The sequence below is a fragment of the Neopelma chrysocephalum genome, unplaced genomic scaffold (assembly GCF_003984885.1).
Source record: "Neopelma chrysocephalum unplaced genomic scaffold, ASM398488v2 Primary Assembly neopelma1_44, whole genome shotgun sequence".
NCBI classification, from domain to species: Eukaryota; Metazoa; Chordata; class Aves; order Passeriformes; family Pipridae; genus Neopelma; species Neopelma chrysocephalum.
The window spans coordinates 9,617,993-9,633,654 of record NW_020897703.1 but is presented as its reverse complement, the minus strand read 5'-3'; the positions used below and the strand labels follow the sequence as shown (position 1 = coordinate 9,633,654).

General features: G+C 36.4%; 1 protein-coding gene across 4 annotated transcripts in view; it reads left to right on the top strand.

The window, feature by feature from the left end:
- The window catches only part of NBEAL1 (neurobeachin like 1), an 82,387-nt gene that overhangs the window by 36,788 nt on the left and 29,937 nt on the right, over positions 1 to 15,662 (top strand). For 3 of the 4 annotated variants that reach the window (XR_003533484.1, XM_027678392.1, XM_027678391.1), the window contains 17 exons: positions 1,167 to 1,250; positions 2,770 to 2,868; positions 2,973 to 3,553; positions 4,165 to 4,297; positions 4,888 to 5,007; positions 6,226 to 6,529; positions 7,434 to 7,519; positions 7,943 to 8,032; positions 9,275 to 9,443; positions 10,475 to 10,608; positions 10,980 to 11,139; positions 11,236 to 11,338; positions 12,058 to 12,214; positions 12,702 to 12,860; positions 13,212 to 13,371; positions 13,632 to 13,720; positions 14,631 to 15,206. Coding sequence is in view for 3 of the 4 variants with exons in the window: in XM_027678392.1 (XP_027534193.1) it covers positions 1,167 to 1,250; positions 2,770 to 2,868; positions 2,973 to 3,553; positions 4,165 to 4,297; positions 4,888 to 5,007; positions 6,226 to 6,529; positions 7,434 to 7,519; positions 7,943 to 8,032; positions 9,275 to 9,443; positions 10,475 to 10,608; positions 10,980 to 11,139; positions 11,236 to 11,338; positions 12,058 to 12,214; positions 12,702 to 12,860; positions 13,212 to 13,371; positions 13,632 to 13,720; positions 14,631 to 15,206 (3,204 nt within the window). In the remaining variant the exon portion in view is untranslated. Of the gene's footprint in view, positions 1 to 156; positions 220 to 1,166; positions 1,251 to 2,769; positions 2,869 to 2,972; positions 3,554 to 4,164; positions 4,298 to 4,887; positions 5,008 to 6,225; positions 6,530 to 7,433; positions 7,520 to 7,942; positions 8,033 to 9,274; positions 9,444 to 10,474; positions 10,609 to 10,979; positions 11,140 to 11,235; positions 11,339 to 12,057; positions 12,215 to 12,701; positions 12,861 to 13,211; positions 13,372 to 13,631; positions 13,721 to 14,630; positions 15,207 to 15,662 lie in introns of those variants that run through there. The other variant, XM_027678394.1, reaches the window with a different exon arrangement.

Sequence of the window (15,662 nt, the reverse complement as noted above, 5' to 3'; positions counted from 1 at the left end):
GGTGAAGTACATGAATGGAATCCAAATAAAGTCTCTCAACCTGGTGGTGATTTTTTTTCCCCTCGTTTTCCTCTTTTTTGCTTCTTTGTCTCAGCACTGTGGTGTTTTGGATTCTGGGGCCTTGTTTGTGAATCTCAGTGGTTGTGTTTGGTGTCCTGATTCTTTGCTTGTCATCAAGAACAGATGTTCACAAAACAATGGACAGGCTGAATCAGGGAGGTAGGAATAGCCTGTTGTTTTACTTTTCCCAAATATTATGGAAAGTTTCAAATGCAAATTGTTGTATTAATTTTATAGTAGAATTATTTGTTCTGGTTAAAAATGTAAAGAAATGCTAAATACAGGGGATGGTATTCTACAAATTGTGATTTTTAACTAACAGCTTTGGCTTTTTTGGACACAGCACAACGCTCTAACCGCATCTAAATGTTTCTTCACATCTAACATGGTCTTCTAATTCTTGACATTTGATTTCAAAATATGTCTGAGATGCATATAATATTTCAGAGATGATGAAAACAGTACATTTGTTTGTACAGTGTTGCTAATTAGGCTTCTGGATGGATGCAAAATAGTGCTCCAACATTTTTGTTCTTAAAACCACCATAGAAATATCAATATAGACAAGAATTACAGAAAAAAACCTCAAAGGATTACTTAAAATGGAGAGAGAGGTGTTGATCAGTGCAATGAAACTATGGGTGAGGTAGCCACTAACTGTGCCTGTGTGAATTATCTCTTACAATTTGTGTGTTTGTGTGCTGCATTGGTGTGTAGGGCTTTGGATGGAAAAGAAAACACTTTATATGAACTGCAGGTGCCTGATTGTCCAGCAGCACACACACACATATCTTCTGATTGTTTTCCTCCCTCCCTCTTGAGGTTGTCCATTAGGCGCATGAGGAAAACTTGTTTGTCCATCAGAATATTTGAAGTGCAGCGTGTGTTGTGAATGCTTCTCTCCTCTTGAAGTATGTGGATAGTTGTCTACCGTGGTGTAATTCCTTGTAGGCTGTGGGCTTATGAAATCTTGACTGGTGGGGAGATGATTTTTGAAGCATGTTGCCAAACTCTTGGTTTCCCTCCTGGCAGGAGGCACAGTACACATTTTGGAGCTCAACCGTCTTTGGACATTTGTTTATGACTTCTGTACCTGCTACTTTCAGGTGTTTCAGGGACACCTGGACTCCTTGGCAGTATCAACCATTCAAGCCCTCACAGCAGTAATGCACAAGTCTCCAGCTGCAAAGGTAACAGTATATATGCAGAGGTCTGTTTGCAGTAGGCTTCTTGATCTTTTTTCCAGTTAGTGTTTTTATCACAGTATCTTGATGGATCTTCCTAATGAAGATGAGCAGATTGTAGTCACACGTTCATGACAGATAGCTGATTAGAATTCCTTATCTCTTTATATGTGTCTAGTGGCTGAACACTGAGTCATCTTTCTTTCAAAACTGGAAGATCGGAGTATAATAGCAGTTGGAACTTTGTAAAGGAAGTACATTGTTACTTGTCCCATGACTACGTGGGGTAGACTTAGTGGGTATTTGCAGGAATTTTCAGGCAGGAGTTTGTATTGTAGTTTTATCATGGTTTTAAACTAACCTAGGACAGTATTGCTGTCCAAATGGTGGTCTTGCCATTCCCCTGCCCTTCCTTGGTAGTTACTCTTGTGGTTTGATAAATGGGTAGGTTGTGGTTAGTTTGCAATTCTGACTGGAAGCTAAGCCCATGGAAAAGTAGTGTACTTATTCCTGGATTGCTGAGTTCATTAGATTATAGCCTTGGTTAAATGATTCCCTGGTCTTGGCACAGGGAAAGAGATGTGCCTGCACAGTAGAGTCTAAAGGAAGAGTGGGAGTCATCTGATTTTATTGCTAGTTGCAGTACAGCTTGAGGGAAAAACAGCAGGGTCAGGTATGCTCCTCCAGAGCCTTATTCAGGGTGCTTATTTCTCCACTGACTCTGAAAAGCCTGGGAAGAGTTATATGTTGGAGATGAGAACTGCTGGGATTCACAGAGGGTCAATAGAGTTTTCAGTTGTACTTGTGTTGCAATATACATTTTTCTTTTTCCTTTCCATAGTTACCTAAGCAATCACCTCACTTCTGCTGACAGATTTGTTCTTTTTAAAAAAATAAAATTAATTTCAGTGCAGAATACAGCCAGGAGAAGAGTATCCATTCCATATGATGTGCTGACTGTTTATTAATTAAACCATAAACGGATGCTACATCTTGAACTTCACTGGTTGATTTAATATTTTTCTCTTGATGTAAAATCAATTAGTTTTCAGAAAAACTTCCTTGGAACACTTTTCTAATTTTTTAAAGTGTTTAGGATGGGTGGTTTTTAATCAACTGGTCTAGGAGAATCTTTCACTGAAAGATTAATATTTGACTACTTCTAATTCTTAATGTAAACATTTCATGCTATAGTTTGCACTAAAAAACAAGGCTATTAGTTCTTTGTTCTTTTAACATTTGGATTATACTGAAGCAATTATGATTTTGTATAGGTAATTACTAAAATATTACTTTGAACTTTTATTTGTTTATCTGTGTGCTGCAGTGAGATCCTTCTCATCTGCAGCGTTCTAGAGACAGTACAATGGATATGTTATCAAAAAGAGATTTCTAACCTGTACAGCATTTTTATAGCATTCTAGTTATTATGTGTCTAATATTTTGCTAAATTAGAACCTGCTGCAGTAGACGAGCAATTTTTGTCCATTTTATTTGTTAGTGAGACTGGGATTTTTATCCTCAGGAGGTCTTCAAGGAGAGGATTGGCTATGCACACATTTATGAGGTACTAAAATCACTGGGTCAACCCTCACGGGAATTGCTGGAAGAACTCATGAATATGGTGAGATGTCCTTGCTTTGAATGCAAAAACATTTACATCTGTCAAAATTACTTCTAGCCCTATTTTATTGTTATTTCATGTCTGAGTTCTCTGCTGTTTTTCAGGCTGTTGAAGGTGACCACATGGCTGTTGGGATACTAGGCATTAGTAATGTCCAGCCCTTATTGCTGCTTATCCAGTGGCTTCCAGAACTCGAATCACATGAGCTGCAGATTTTCATCTCAAATTGGTTGAGGCGAATCTGCTGTATTAACAGACAGAGTCGTGCCACATGTGTCAATGCAAACATGGTCATCCGGATCATTGAGACACTCAACTCCCACGCTGCCCTACATTGTACCTGTGCAGAGAACCTGATTGCCCTTCTGGGCTCTTTGGGGAGCCAGTCAATGGGCTCAGAAGAACTGCTTCAACTGATACGGCTCCTGAGGACTGAGGAGCCCAAAGGAGCTCATCCTTATGTGGTTCCAGTGATGCGAGCCATCCTGGCAATGGCCCGGAAGCAGGGCATGGCCAGTGCCTTGCAGTACTTCAACTTGCACCACAGCATGGCCGGGATCGCTGTGCCAGCAATCCATAGGTGGCCGGGCTCTGCATTTTCTTTCAACGCGTGGCTCTGCCTTGACCAGGACCGGGTGGACCCCAGCACGACCAGCAAAAGTGGCAAGAGGAAGCAGCTCTATAGGTATAGTTACTATAATTACTTCAGCAGCACAAATCTAGGTCATCTGTTCCCCATGGCATATGGTGCCCTGTGACATGTGGCGCTTCTGCTTATCTTCATAGAGTGCAATACATAATGCTTAGTCTGTGAAAGGGAGCGGTTTCATCTGTCACCAGAGCCACGTTATGTTAAAGAAATAAATGTGTAGTTTCTCTGTTATAATGTTTTATTGTCTACAGTTCAATATCCATAACTCCAAATTGTGTTAAGGTTCACTGCTTAAACAAAACAACATTAAAAACCAAAAACCAATTCCCCAAAAACACCACCCCAATGAACTCTATTTTTTGTATAAGAGCACAATGAAAAGGACAACTTCATAGTGCTTAAATAGTGGCTGTTGACATGAATGGTTCTTGATATAATTTAACTTTCTGGGTACTAACATTCAGCGGTAAACAGAATGTCTTCTGTTTGATTTTTTTTCATGACAAGAGTAACAGCCAGTCACATAGTAAATATTGGACCAACAACAAATGACTTAAGTTGGTTCTCTCCTTAATGAATGTACTGTTAGGTGGTAGTTCTGATGAAGCAAGTCCTTGATTGTCTGTTTTATTCTCTTTCTATAGCTTTTTTACAGGAAGTGGTATGGGGTTTGAAGCCTTTATTACATGCTCTGGGGTATTGGTGGTTGCAGTTTGCACAAAGAGGGAATATGCAACAGTGATGCTGCCTGACCATTGTTTTTTTGACTCTCTTTGGGTAAGATTTGATACTGACAAACACTGTGTTTAGGATAATACCGTTAGCTCAGAAGTCAAAGTTCTATTTTTTGGTTACTTTACAAATACGTATCTCAATAATTCATTGCATAAGAACAGATTTAATTTCAAATAATGCAAGTAATTTTCATGTAGATGAGTCGTTGATGGAGCTAACTTATGCTTGTGTTATTAGGCATTTTTTATTATTAAGCTGGTTACAGCATTAGAGGTTTTTTTATATTAAATTATAACAAGCATAGGTGGCTGTGGTGCTGTGTGAATACATAAACTGTCCTGCTTTGTTTCTCCCTTACCCTTTTCTATTCCCATACTTAAAGTCTGATGTACATTATTATGGAAAAGCTGTATCTCTTTTCCCTTCAAAAAACTCACTCTTTCCTTACATGTAAACATGTTTGCTGCTTTTAAATGGAAGCAGCCAATAGGTGGTCTTATCTTCTAGTTGATGCTTTGGATTTATTTTCTTAAGTGGTTTCCTCACCAACCTGGTAGAGATGAAGTTAAATAGTTCCGTATAGTCATTTCACTGTTTTTAATAATGACTTAATTATTTTATTGCTTAACCAGCACAACATAACTATTGTTCATGTGCCTGGAAAGAGGCCCTTTGGTCAGAGCCTTGTGTATATCTACGTCAATGGACAGCAGAAGGTCTCTGCCCCACTTCGATTCCCTGCTATGAATGAAGTAAGTTCCCTTCTGAGTCAGACCCCTGTTGTAATGAGCTCTCACAGATTAATGAAAATATAGGTGCCATTTTTAATTTGGAAATTGTGTAAGAGTTTAATAGCTTAGCCTATTGCTAATAAGCTTCTGTTTAACTTTGGACACTGTCCAGACTACCGTTTTGGAGTGTAACTAATGTGAGTAATGCTTGTTTAGTCATCTCAGTTTAAAAACAAAACAGAAAACCCCACTAGATGACCTTGATTAAATTGTGGGGTTTTCCTCAAAATAATTGCCTGAGCATATTGACATTATGGTTAAATTATAAAAAATCAGAGCTCTGCCAGTAGGATTGATGTAACAGCACTCAATGAGGAATATTCCCTGTTGTTTTCAGTGGTAACTTTTTTTACTTGCATTTTTTTAATGTTTCCTTAACTATATCTTAGTCTTATACCTGCTTTGCTAACTGGATAAGCAGTTTATGTGCGGTTAATCCAACTATTTTGAATGTGCACACATTTAGCCAAAAAATACACTAACCATCAGAATGAGTGTATGTCATGTTTGGTTTCCTTTGTAAGCATTGTTCATTCTTTTTGTGGAACAAATTTATTTTAAACTGGGCTACAACACTGAACATTCTTCCTTCTTTTGTAAGTTCTAATTTGATATTTGTTAAGTATGTTGATTAAACAGTTAAATTGGATGCCGTCATAGTAAAATCAGTATAAAACTTAAAAATGAGAGTAAATGTAGTTTTCTTAGGAAGATAAAACTCTGGATTTTGGCCCATCTGTAGAATAAGCGCTGTAAACATCAAGGTAACTAAAAGTGGGGCAATTAAGCTTACCATGAGAGCATCTATTTTAGTGGAATAACTGATAGGAGAAATGTAGAGTAACAGGTATACTGAGCTAGTATTTTGGAATATAATCCAGAAAAGGAGTGTTTACGAGGATATCTGGAGCACCATCCTTCCTGTCTGTGCTCCTGCCAGAGATCACACAACAGTTGGAGTAATCAAATTACTCTTACTTGGAGAAAGGGCATTCTCTGCTGTTGTGAAAAGTGGATGCTCTTTTTCTTTTTTTTGCCTAGTGTTTTTCAGGGCTTGCCAGAACTTGTTGCTCTTGGTTTAATTTATTTAGTTCAGAATTGCTAGATATAGTCTTCAGATTTAGAGTGTAGATTTACAGTATGTGTTTCAATTTCTTTCTTCCATGTGTGACTCTTCAGTCTTTTACTTCTTGCTGCATTGGTTCAGCTGGTCAAAGAACAACAACTCCTCCTCCATCTCAGATACCAGATCCGCCTTTTTCCTCCCCAGTTATGCCCCATCGGACATCACTTGGGGGCATTCTCTCTACAGGAAGTTGGGGTGGGGTGCTTGGAAAACCAGAGCTCATCACCAAGATGATCTCAGCGGGGACTCAGGACAGTGAATGGGGGTGTCCAACATCTTTGGAGGGCCAACTTGGATCAGTTATCATCTTTCATGAAGCACTGCAACCTTCTCAGGTGAAAGCATTATATTTAGCAGGTAAGTGGTGATTGTAGTGGCTTAGTGGAATAAAAGGAATAAGTTACGAACAAGACCCCATTGAGCTTTGCTCTACACAGACACATAACGAAGAACTTACAGTCCAGAAGCCTTATAAAAAATAAACTTAAAATTTAATGATAAGTATTGTATGAAGTTTGATTTAAAAATGTTATATTTGCATAAGCTCATCTATTTATCATATGTACAGACCTACCAAAATCAGAATGTTAGGTGGTATTTTCACTTGTAAGTTCTTAATTTTTGCTGCTGTTTGCCTACAAGTAAATTTACAGTTGAGACTCCTTTAAAGTATTGCCCTTGCTATGATAGGCCACTTTAAAGTGATTTATGCCTGAGGATTTTTCCATAAGAATCAATTATTAATTGGTCATTTAAAAAAAATATTCTGAAAGTTATGTCATACAGTTCAAAGAGTTAAGGTATTAAGTTCCATAATGACTTGAGGTTGTTAGAGATTAGCATTAAAACATTTGTATCATATCAAGGAAATATTTTGTATTGCTAAACAAAACTGTCTTGAGGATTACTCATTTTTGGGCATCTGGGCTTGATGACAGAGATTAGTGACAAATATGAGATAGGTAATTGTAAAAATAAACATTAGAGCTGTTTGAATGTATAAATCCCCCTCTTTTTCATTGTATAGTTTAGCTTTTCATGAAGAATGTAATTCTTTTTAAGTAGACCCTATGAAATAAATGATTTAAGTCATAGAGACTCCTTCAAAGCATGTCTCAAATAGATATGGTTCAGACTGTCCTATTTGTTGTTGCAACAAATTGTAGCAGTATAAAATTTGTAAAGAGCAACATTAATATCCAGTGGACTCTTGAATATATGTATTATAAATATATAATTGTGTATCTATAATTTGTTATAGGTCCAAACTGTTTAACTCCATGGAAGTCTCAAGAGGCTGAAGTAGCAGATCTCCCCAGTAAGGTGCTGCTTCATTATACACCAAAGGTATGAAACAGTACATAACTTCTCTTTGATTTCACAGTGTGGATTACTTTTGGAATATGTTCTAGATGGTCTTTGTTTTGCTGTTGCTGTTTCATAGAACAGATGAGTGTGTCGTCTTTACACTGTGGTTATTATGACAAGAAAAGGAGCAGTGAGAGCTTTCTTAAACTGTAATCTTGTGCAGACATAGTAGTTTTGTCCATGTTTGGCAAAAGGACAGAATTATCTTGTACAGCAGTGAATGTCAAGTCTAAGATGACATATATAATGTTCTAAGGATTTCACATTGTTTAAATACTTTAATATCAGCACATTGGCACTAACTTCCTGAAACACATTAAGCATCGCTCTGAGGTGTCATGTGTTCAAGGATCTGTAACTTGTTTCCTAAAAGGTACCATAGCTGCTTTGTTTGTTTAACAGGCCTGCAGAAGCCCAATTTGTCTTGATCTGTCTGCAAACCTTTTACATGGAAGACTAACTGGAAACAAAGTAGTGAACTGGGACATCAAGGTAAATGCATTCTGAAGAAGCACAACCTGATGTAAACAAGCCAGTGGTTGTGCGCATTCACTTAACTTTTGGAAGCTGGAAGTTATTAGCATTATGCAAATTATATTCAGCAGATACAGCATGTTTTTATAATGAGAATTAATGAGATAATGCTGTAGCTGGAGTAGTATTGCATTTACATTGCATTTATTGAGAACCTATGAGGGCCACTGTTTTTACTGTCATTGTGTATGAAGATGTTTTGTGATAGCTGAGTAGTCTTCATAATCATGTTGAATGCATGTAGTGTATTGAAAGCATTTTGTCATCTCTAGGGAATTTTGTGATGTTTTTCTTGTAGTCTTAAACTCTGAATGAAATTAAGATTAGTAGGGTGAAGTTAACACTTGTGACTTGTCAGTAGAATACTACATTTTTTTATCTTGAGGAATAATTTACAAACAAATAAATATAAGCTGGTTTTTTTTGACATTGAACAATCAATTGTACTAGAAAATTAAGTAATAAGGAAATATTCTTAGAACAGCCCTATGCATATGCACTGTGCATGTCTCCACAATCACTTATGGAGACTAATGTTAAGAAAATTCAGACACTTGGTAGTTAATTTTGCTATGATATGAGTAGTTTGAAAATACTGCAATTTGTCCTCTTTGCCCAGTAGTGGGAGGAAGGAGGGATGAGAAGTGTTTATATCTCTAGCTTTTTGGAAAAGCATATTGTGAGAACAAGTCTTAGTGGAATCATTCATTAACAAACATGATAGGGTTTTGCACCATCTTCAGGAGGACTAGAGAGGAAAAACCACAAGAGCTGATCAGGAGCTCATGAGGAGATAGGTACAGCCTAGAAGGAGCTACAGCTAAAGCAGATGTGTATAATCTTACAGGCTTTTCTTACTGCTTACTGCAAGTAGCTTAGAAATCAGAAAATATGTTTTTTCTGTTTTTCAAATATATTTAGCAGAAGATTCCTTCTAAGATTTGTATCCTTCAGTTTCCCGTGTTTATATGGGGGGAGGAGGAAGGAAATGTAAAAATGCACTTTCAAAACAAGAACTGACGGGAAGGCTCATGTGTTATTTTGATGGCTAAAACCTGGGCGACTCTGTTGTTAACCTGTGAGACATTCGGATTGATTTGTGACTATGTAAGGTTTCCTGTATTTGGAGTAAATTTTTGCTATGTAGTTTAGGAGATTTCATTTATGGTGATGTTTTTTCTCCCTTTTCTCTTGATTTAGGATATGATCAACTGTATTGGTGGAATAAATGTGCTGTTTCCATTGCTGGAGCAGATCGGCTTTCTTGGTGGACAGATGCCTGAGAAATCTGAGGGGGAAACTTTACCTCCAGAACTAGTAACTCCCGTAGAGGGAGACTGGGTGGTGTTCTCATCCACAAAGGCATCGGGTAGGAAAGTGCAGTTGAACTGAAATAATTTTTAAGCTTGTTTTTAAAAGTCTTTTTGTGAATGACAGAAGGCTGTTTATTATGTGCTGCATTTTCCGGAGTATCTATATAAAGCTAAAAAGGCTCTTTCTGTTCCAAGATGTCTGACATGGATACTGAATACCAGGAATTCAGCACTATGTAAAAATAATATAATATATTTCAAATATAGCTATATTTAATAGCATTATTTTTCTTTTCATCATTTACTATTACATTGCTGTAAAAGTATGCAGTTTTTAAATTTCTGTTCTGATTATTTTGAGAAATTATGTGTGATGTAAAACCTAATATCAATAGGAGAAGCTTTCCTACAACTTAAATGCTGGGTCACACAGCCACATGAAGATAGCAGCATCAGAACAGTACTATTTAGCCTTTAGCCAAATTTATTTTCTTAGTAGTTCAGGCTCCTACCTCTTCCATTTGACACAGTCAAATTTTAGTATTAAAGTTAAAAGAAATTGAAAGGAAGCCTTAAGAATAGATTTTTTTTTAAACTTTGCTAATATTGAGACTTAACTTGGACCTTAACAGAAACCAGGGGGATATCAGACCTTGCAAGGGAAAATAGCTTTTTTTGTTGTTGTTGCTGTTTCAAATATGATATGGTGAAGTAAAAAAAATAGATCTTTTTCTCTCTAATTTTTTTGCATACCATGGCTAGAAGGTGTCAGTTTGCAACTACAGAGGGAAAATAACTTCAGCATATGTAAAAGATTGTAACAAAGAAGTTTGTAATCTGCAGCCATGGGTGAAGCAACTGAAATGAGTACTGGGATCAGTTTATTCTGAAGAGTCATGGAATGACTGTGATTCTGCACAGGAAAAATCTAAAGACAGTGCACAACTAAGGAACAAACAGAAAAGGAGTTGAGAAGTTCAGGAAATAGTGAGGAATATAAACACTTGATTTTAGTTTCCCCTCTACTTTTATGCAGTGATCCAATGATAAACCATAAGACTTCTGCTACCGTTGTTCTGTTTTGCAGAAGCACGTCTGGAGAAGAACATAGTTGCAACTTTCATCTTGATGATAAAACACTTTATTCAGAGACATCATGTTAATCAAGAAAATCTCATTCACTCCCATGGAGTTGCCACCCTAGGTGCCTTGTTACAGAAGGTGAGAACTTGAAACATCCTTTAGTAATGAATGTCATGGATGAGGTCCTGATTACTTTGAAACATAGCCAGGATGTGAGGGTCTTCAGAGGTTTCCTTAGCAAATGTTCTTCTTTCTTATGTTTCTGAAACAAAAAAAGGTGTGAGAAGTTGGTCTTGATCTGCAAAGTGAAATCCAGTGTTTTGTCTTTTTAGCATCTTCTGCTTTTTTTGATACTGCATTTTGTGGTTATTCAAACTAGACTAATTTTGTTTCTTGTATTGCTTTAATGGAAGCAGATGTTGCTGTAGAAGATAAACTTCATTTTTTTTAAACAAAAGCTTATTAGGACATTCAATATTGAGTGCTAACACCTGTTGTTATTTTGCAAGGTGCCAAGCATCTTAATGGATGTGAATGTACTGATGGCTGTACAGTTGTTGATAGAACAAGTCTCAGTAGAAAAGAACATGCAGCTTTTGCAACAGATGTATCAACACTTACTTTTTGACTTCAGTATATGGAACAGTGGTGACTTCCCCTTCAGAATTGGTGAGCTCTTGGACTTGGGCAACTGTGCGAAGGCACAGTGTTCTTCACTTGACACAAATCTTTATCTAGGTTCTAAAAGAAAACTTTATATTGTAGGACATATACAATATCTTTCTACAATCATCAAAGACAGTAGAAGACTCTTCAGAAAGAAGTATGGTGTGCAGTTTCTTCTAGACACACTCAGGATTTATTATGGGTATGTGGTGTACTACTTCTGACTCCTCATTTATTGTATGTCTGTTGTTTTTTTCCCCATCATCCTAGTAAGAATTAATAAATAAAACCGCAAATTGGCTTTTAGTGGTTGATTCAATTTACAAAATTGCATTAAATTTTTCCCCATTTAACTTGCTACTTTTCCTTGACTTGAATTTTTGTGTTAAGATTATATAAAATTTATGTCAGTGACACTAAAAGCACTTGTAAGAGTCATTAAAATTACAAAACTGTAGAACTTGTTTTCAACAATGCAAATTAATTCACAGATTGTTGCCATTATAAAAAGGGAGGGTGTTTCTCATTTTAAGTTCTTTAATATACTTGTAGAATTTGAAGTAGGACTTCTTTAGGAATTTTAAATTTTAGCTTTCAGTATTGATGATTTATTTCTGCTTATGAATATAGTTATGTCCTTGAGGAAGATTGGCTAGAGACTCTGCTTTTTCCTTTAGAGGGGGAGAAGGGGGGAACCTGAAATCCTGACCTATGTACAGATCAGTACAAGTCTACATTTCAGAGCTTTTATGGACTTGCTAAGTCTGATCTGCTTATTCAGTTGCTTGACCTCAGTAAAATTTGAAAATTCATGCATGATACCAGGGTAGATGAAAAATTACAAAACTAACTCATTAAAATTGCTATTAATGAGTCATGAAGAACTTCCTGAGATTGCCTTTCTGGTCTGTTGGTGCATAGGAGTGGTTGTAAAGGCAGTGATTTGGCTCCCGATGACCTGAGAACAATACGAACATCCCTGTATGGACTGATCAAATATTTCCTGAGCAAAGGTGGAACACATGAAGAAATACAGAGCATTGTAGGATACATAGCTGCCACCAGTGATGAGGAGCAGGTATCCAACATGGCATAAATTAAGAGTTTAAACTGTACACATTTTGGTTTTACTTCTTGGTATTTAGAAATCTTGTCTTGTGTGTTTAAAAGAATGGGGAACAAAGAAGAAAAAGACCACAAGCAAAGTGTTAATTGATGTATGGTTCTGTTTAGATATAGCTGAGGTAGGATATGCCATTAGAAAAGTTATCTAGTTTACAAAACCAAATGAATTGAACTTTACGTGATCAGTTGTAATATAGTTTCTATTTTGTAGACATCAAGAGCTCTTGAACTTGCTTTATAGCTCTACTTACCATTTGATAAGGTGTTCTATATAGAGATAAAATGTATTAAAAATTGTACAAATGCAGTAATACTGAGCAACAAAATTTCTATTTTATTAACCAGCAAAAGGTAAAACTTAAAAGCCAAGAAAATTTTCCTAAGACAGAGCATGAAGTCTGAATGAACTGTGGATTAATTTAGTTGTCTTAATTTTGTAGCTCTGTGGAATTTTGGATGTTCTCTTCAGCCTACTTCATTCCAGTCCAACTCCAGACCAGCTTTTTTTATTGCTTTTTGAACCAGGGAATGCTGATATTCTTTATGCTCTGTTATTGCATCAAAGATACTCTGACAGGCTTAGAGAGCTTGTGTTCAAGGTAATGAATTGAATGATATGTTCTTAAATTAATCAATTGAACATAAATTTGTATTTTTCAATGGTCTGACTGCAGAAATGGATGTAATTACAAAGATGCTAATCATCCAAGTTAAGTTTTTTTTCTTCTCTCTTATGTTAGCTAGATGGTATTGTCACAAAGGAATTAGCGTTCTCTTGAAGTAAAGTATTGGGATCTGTTAAAAAAAAAAAAAGGAGTCCATGTTGTTTGAGTTAGCCTACAAAATAAACTTTAAAAGCTGTGGACCAGCATATTATATCATACACAAATTTAAGAGATCTGGATGTTTCTTTGTGTTTATTTTGCATTTATGTCTGTTTTTTCTCGAAGATTGTGGAAGAGATGCTGAAATGTACCAAAGTTTATGAACGTAGTAAGCACCGTATGAGACTCAGAGAAGTGGGATACTCTGGACTGGGGCTCCTTCTAAATGAATCACCAGTTCCTGTTTCTCTTATTAAAAACCTTCTTAACCAAGTTCTTTATGCAGGTAATTGGCAAGTGTTATGTCTAACATCAGTATGCTCTTGCTGCTTAGAGGCAAACATACCTGTTTTTTGTTCAGGAAAACCAGAGCTGTTCTACTCAAAGTTCCTGTTAGTCCCAGCTAATGTTTTCTTGTTTTCTTGAAGTTTGTTCCTTTTACTGTCCGTGGATCTAGACATGACTTGAAAGGCAGTTTTTGATGTTTAACTGTTATATTCTCTTGTGTGATATTGCTTATGTTATTTTTTTCTTTCTCTCCTACAGATCCTGCTGTGAATTATAAAGATCTTATAGCTGTAGTGCATCTGGCTCATAGATCAGATATAAATGTGAGAGTGGTTATCTGTAGAAAGGTTAGTTGTCTTCTTTAGAACTGGAATATTTTCATTTAAGCCCATAGACTGCACAGTGTGATAGCTAAATTATTTCTTTAAAACACAGTGGTGGTATTTGTTGCTATTGTTTTCTCTAGCCATGATTCATGTTAAAAACTAAGCCCATCTGTCACTTTCTGTTGAATTTTTTACATTTAAGTCCTTTTAAAGATCAAAACAAAAAGCAATGCTTCTATCATGATTTGCAAATAGCTTGTATTTGCTATGGGTTTGAGGTAGTAGGCTCCTTGAATTACTGAGTTTTCTCGAAGGATGCTTAAGACCATGATCAAAGTTTTGTTTATATTCTTAATATGTTATTTTGATGGAGCACACTACGGATCAAAAAAGAAGAAGCAGTGACTTTTTCCTAAACTGAGCTCTCTCTAGCTTGTATCACTGGAATTAGTAGTATTGAATGTAGCTGTGAGCCACTGTATTGTCTATTAAGGTTTTGCAAAGTGAAAAAAGTGAAACTATAACGTACACTGTTAGTAAGCTATTAATACTGTGGTTTTCTTAATTGTGTCTATTTAATAATCAAGCATATATACTATTTCAGAGTTTTATCTTTTTGTAGACTAGTGGCTGAACAGGATTATTTATTGTGATAACTGCCTTTTGCAAGAATTGTTGCAGGACAAGTATGAGGACTTAGCAATATGCTTTGATAGCTTCTTTTCTCCCTTAGTCCTGGGAATTTTTTTTCTTTTTTTCTCCAAAAATGAGAATTATTTTGTGGCTTGTTTGATTATTATTAACCAATTGTTACAAGGTTTTAAAAAAAGCCAAAAAGTTGTAAGATTATAAAATATGTAATTGAAAAGCTACATGAATGCAGTTACAAGCTAAAATTGATGTGTAGATATGCGATATCTTCTATCCTTAGATTTTGCACCTTTTACATTCCCAAGTGGATGCAGCACAACAGATTTCTCAGCAGCTGGGCTGGCAGGACACTTTGGTTAGACTATTCCAGAAAGAAAACTCAGAGGTCCGAACTGTCTTGAAAGAGAACAGGACTGATTTCTTCAGGGAAGAGGAAAAAAAGCCTCCTGCTGAAGAGCTTCAGAAACATCAGCCTTATAAGACAGAGGGAGAAAAAGCCAGCAGTTTTGTTAATGGTCTGTTTGATCAGTGGAGTTTAGAAGACAACAAATCCCTGGATGTCCCTGCTCATTTCTCTGTTATGCCACTGGAAGATGCATCCACAGCAGAGATGTCTTTTAGTTCAGAGGACCGAGAAGAATTGTGGCACAGTAATCCTTCACATTTGAGTTTAGATCTCTCCAGTGTTGACTCTTATGAACTGGCTGATGTTGGGAACCAGATGACAGATAGCCAGCCCAGCACACCATCACCTACAGAGAGCACAAAACCATTCTCTGGGCAGCCTGACAAAGAGTTGGGTGTTATAAATGATGTGGGCTTCACAGCTGATCTTTCTTTATTTGAAAACCAAGGAGTAAGTAATTCTTCCCTATGTGGCTAATTTCTCCAACTGTTGGCAATTTCTGTTTATTCTTTTAATCTCTCTAATGAATAATTTTTTTTTTGGACCCTCCCATCTTCCAACATAAAAGCGAACAATATGGCTCTTTTATAGTGATTAGGGATACTTCGTTTTGTGATGTGTCTTTTTGGATTGTCTGGTTGGGATAGCTTTGATGTTAAACAAAAAATAAAACCAATACCCTCTGCCCCAAACACAAGAAACTACAAACAAAAACTGCAAACTGCCTCCCTGCCTTTTATATTTAAACATCCTTTATCTTCCAGAGGAGGCATGGAGCAGACTTGCTGTGAAAAAATCAAGGGTGGCTAAAAGGCAGTATGTACTACAATATACAAGCAAGCCACAGTCTCTTATATTTGTGTTTTCACAAATTTAGCAATTAGACTTTAGGCTACAGAGTTTTAA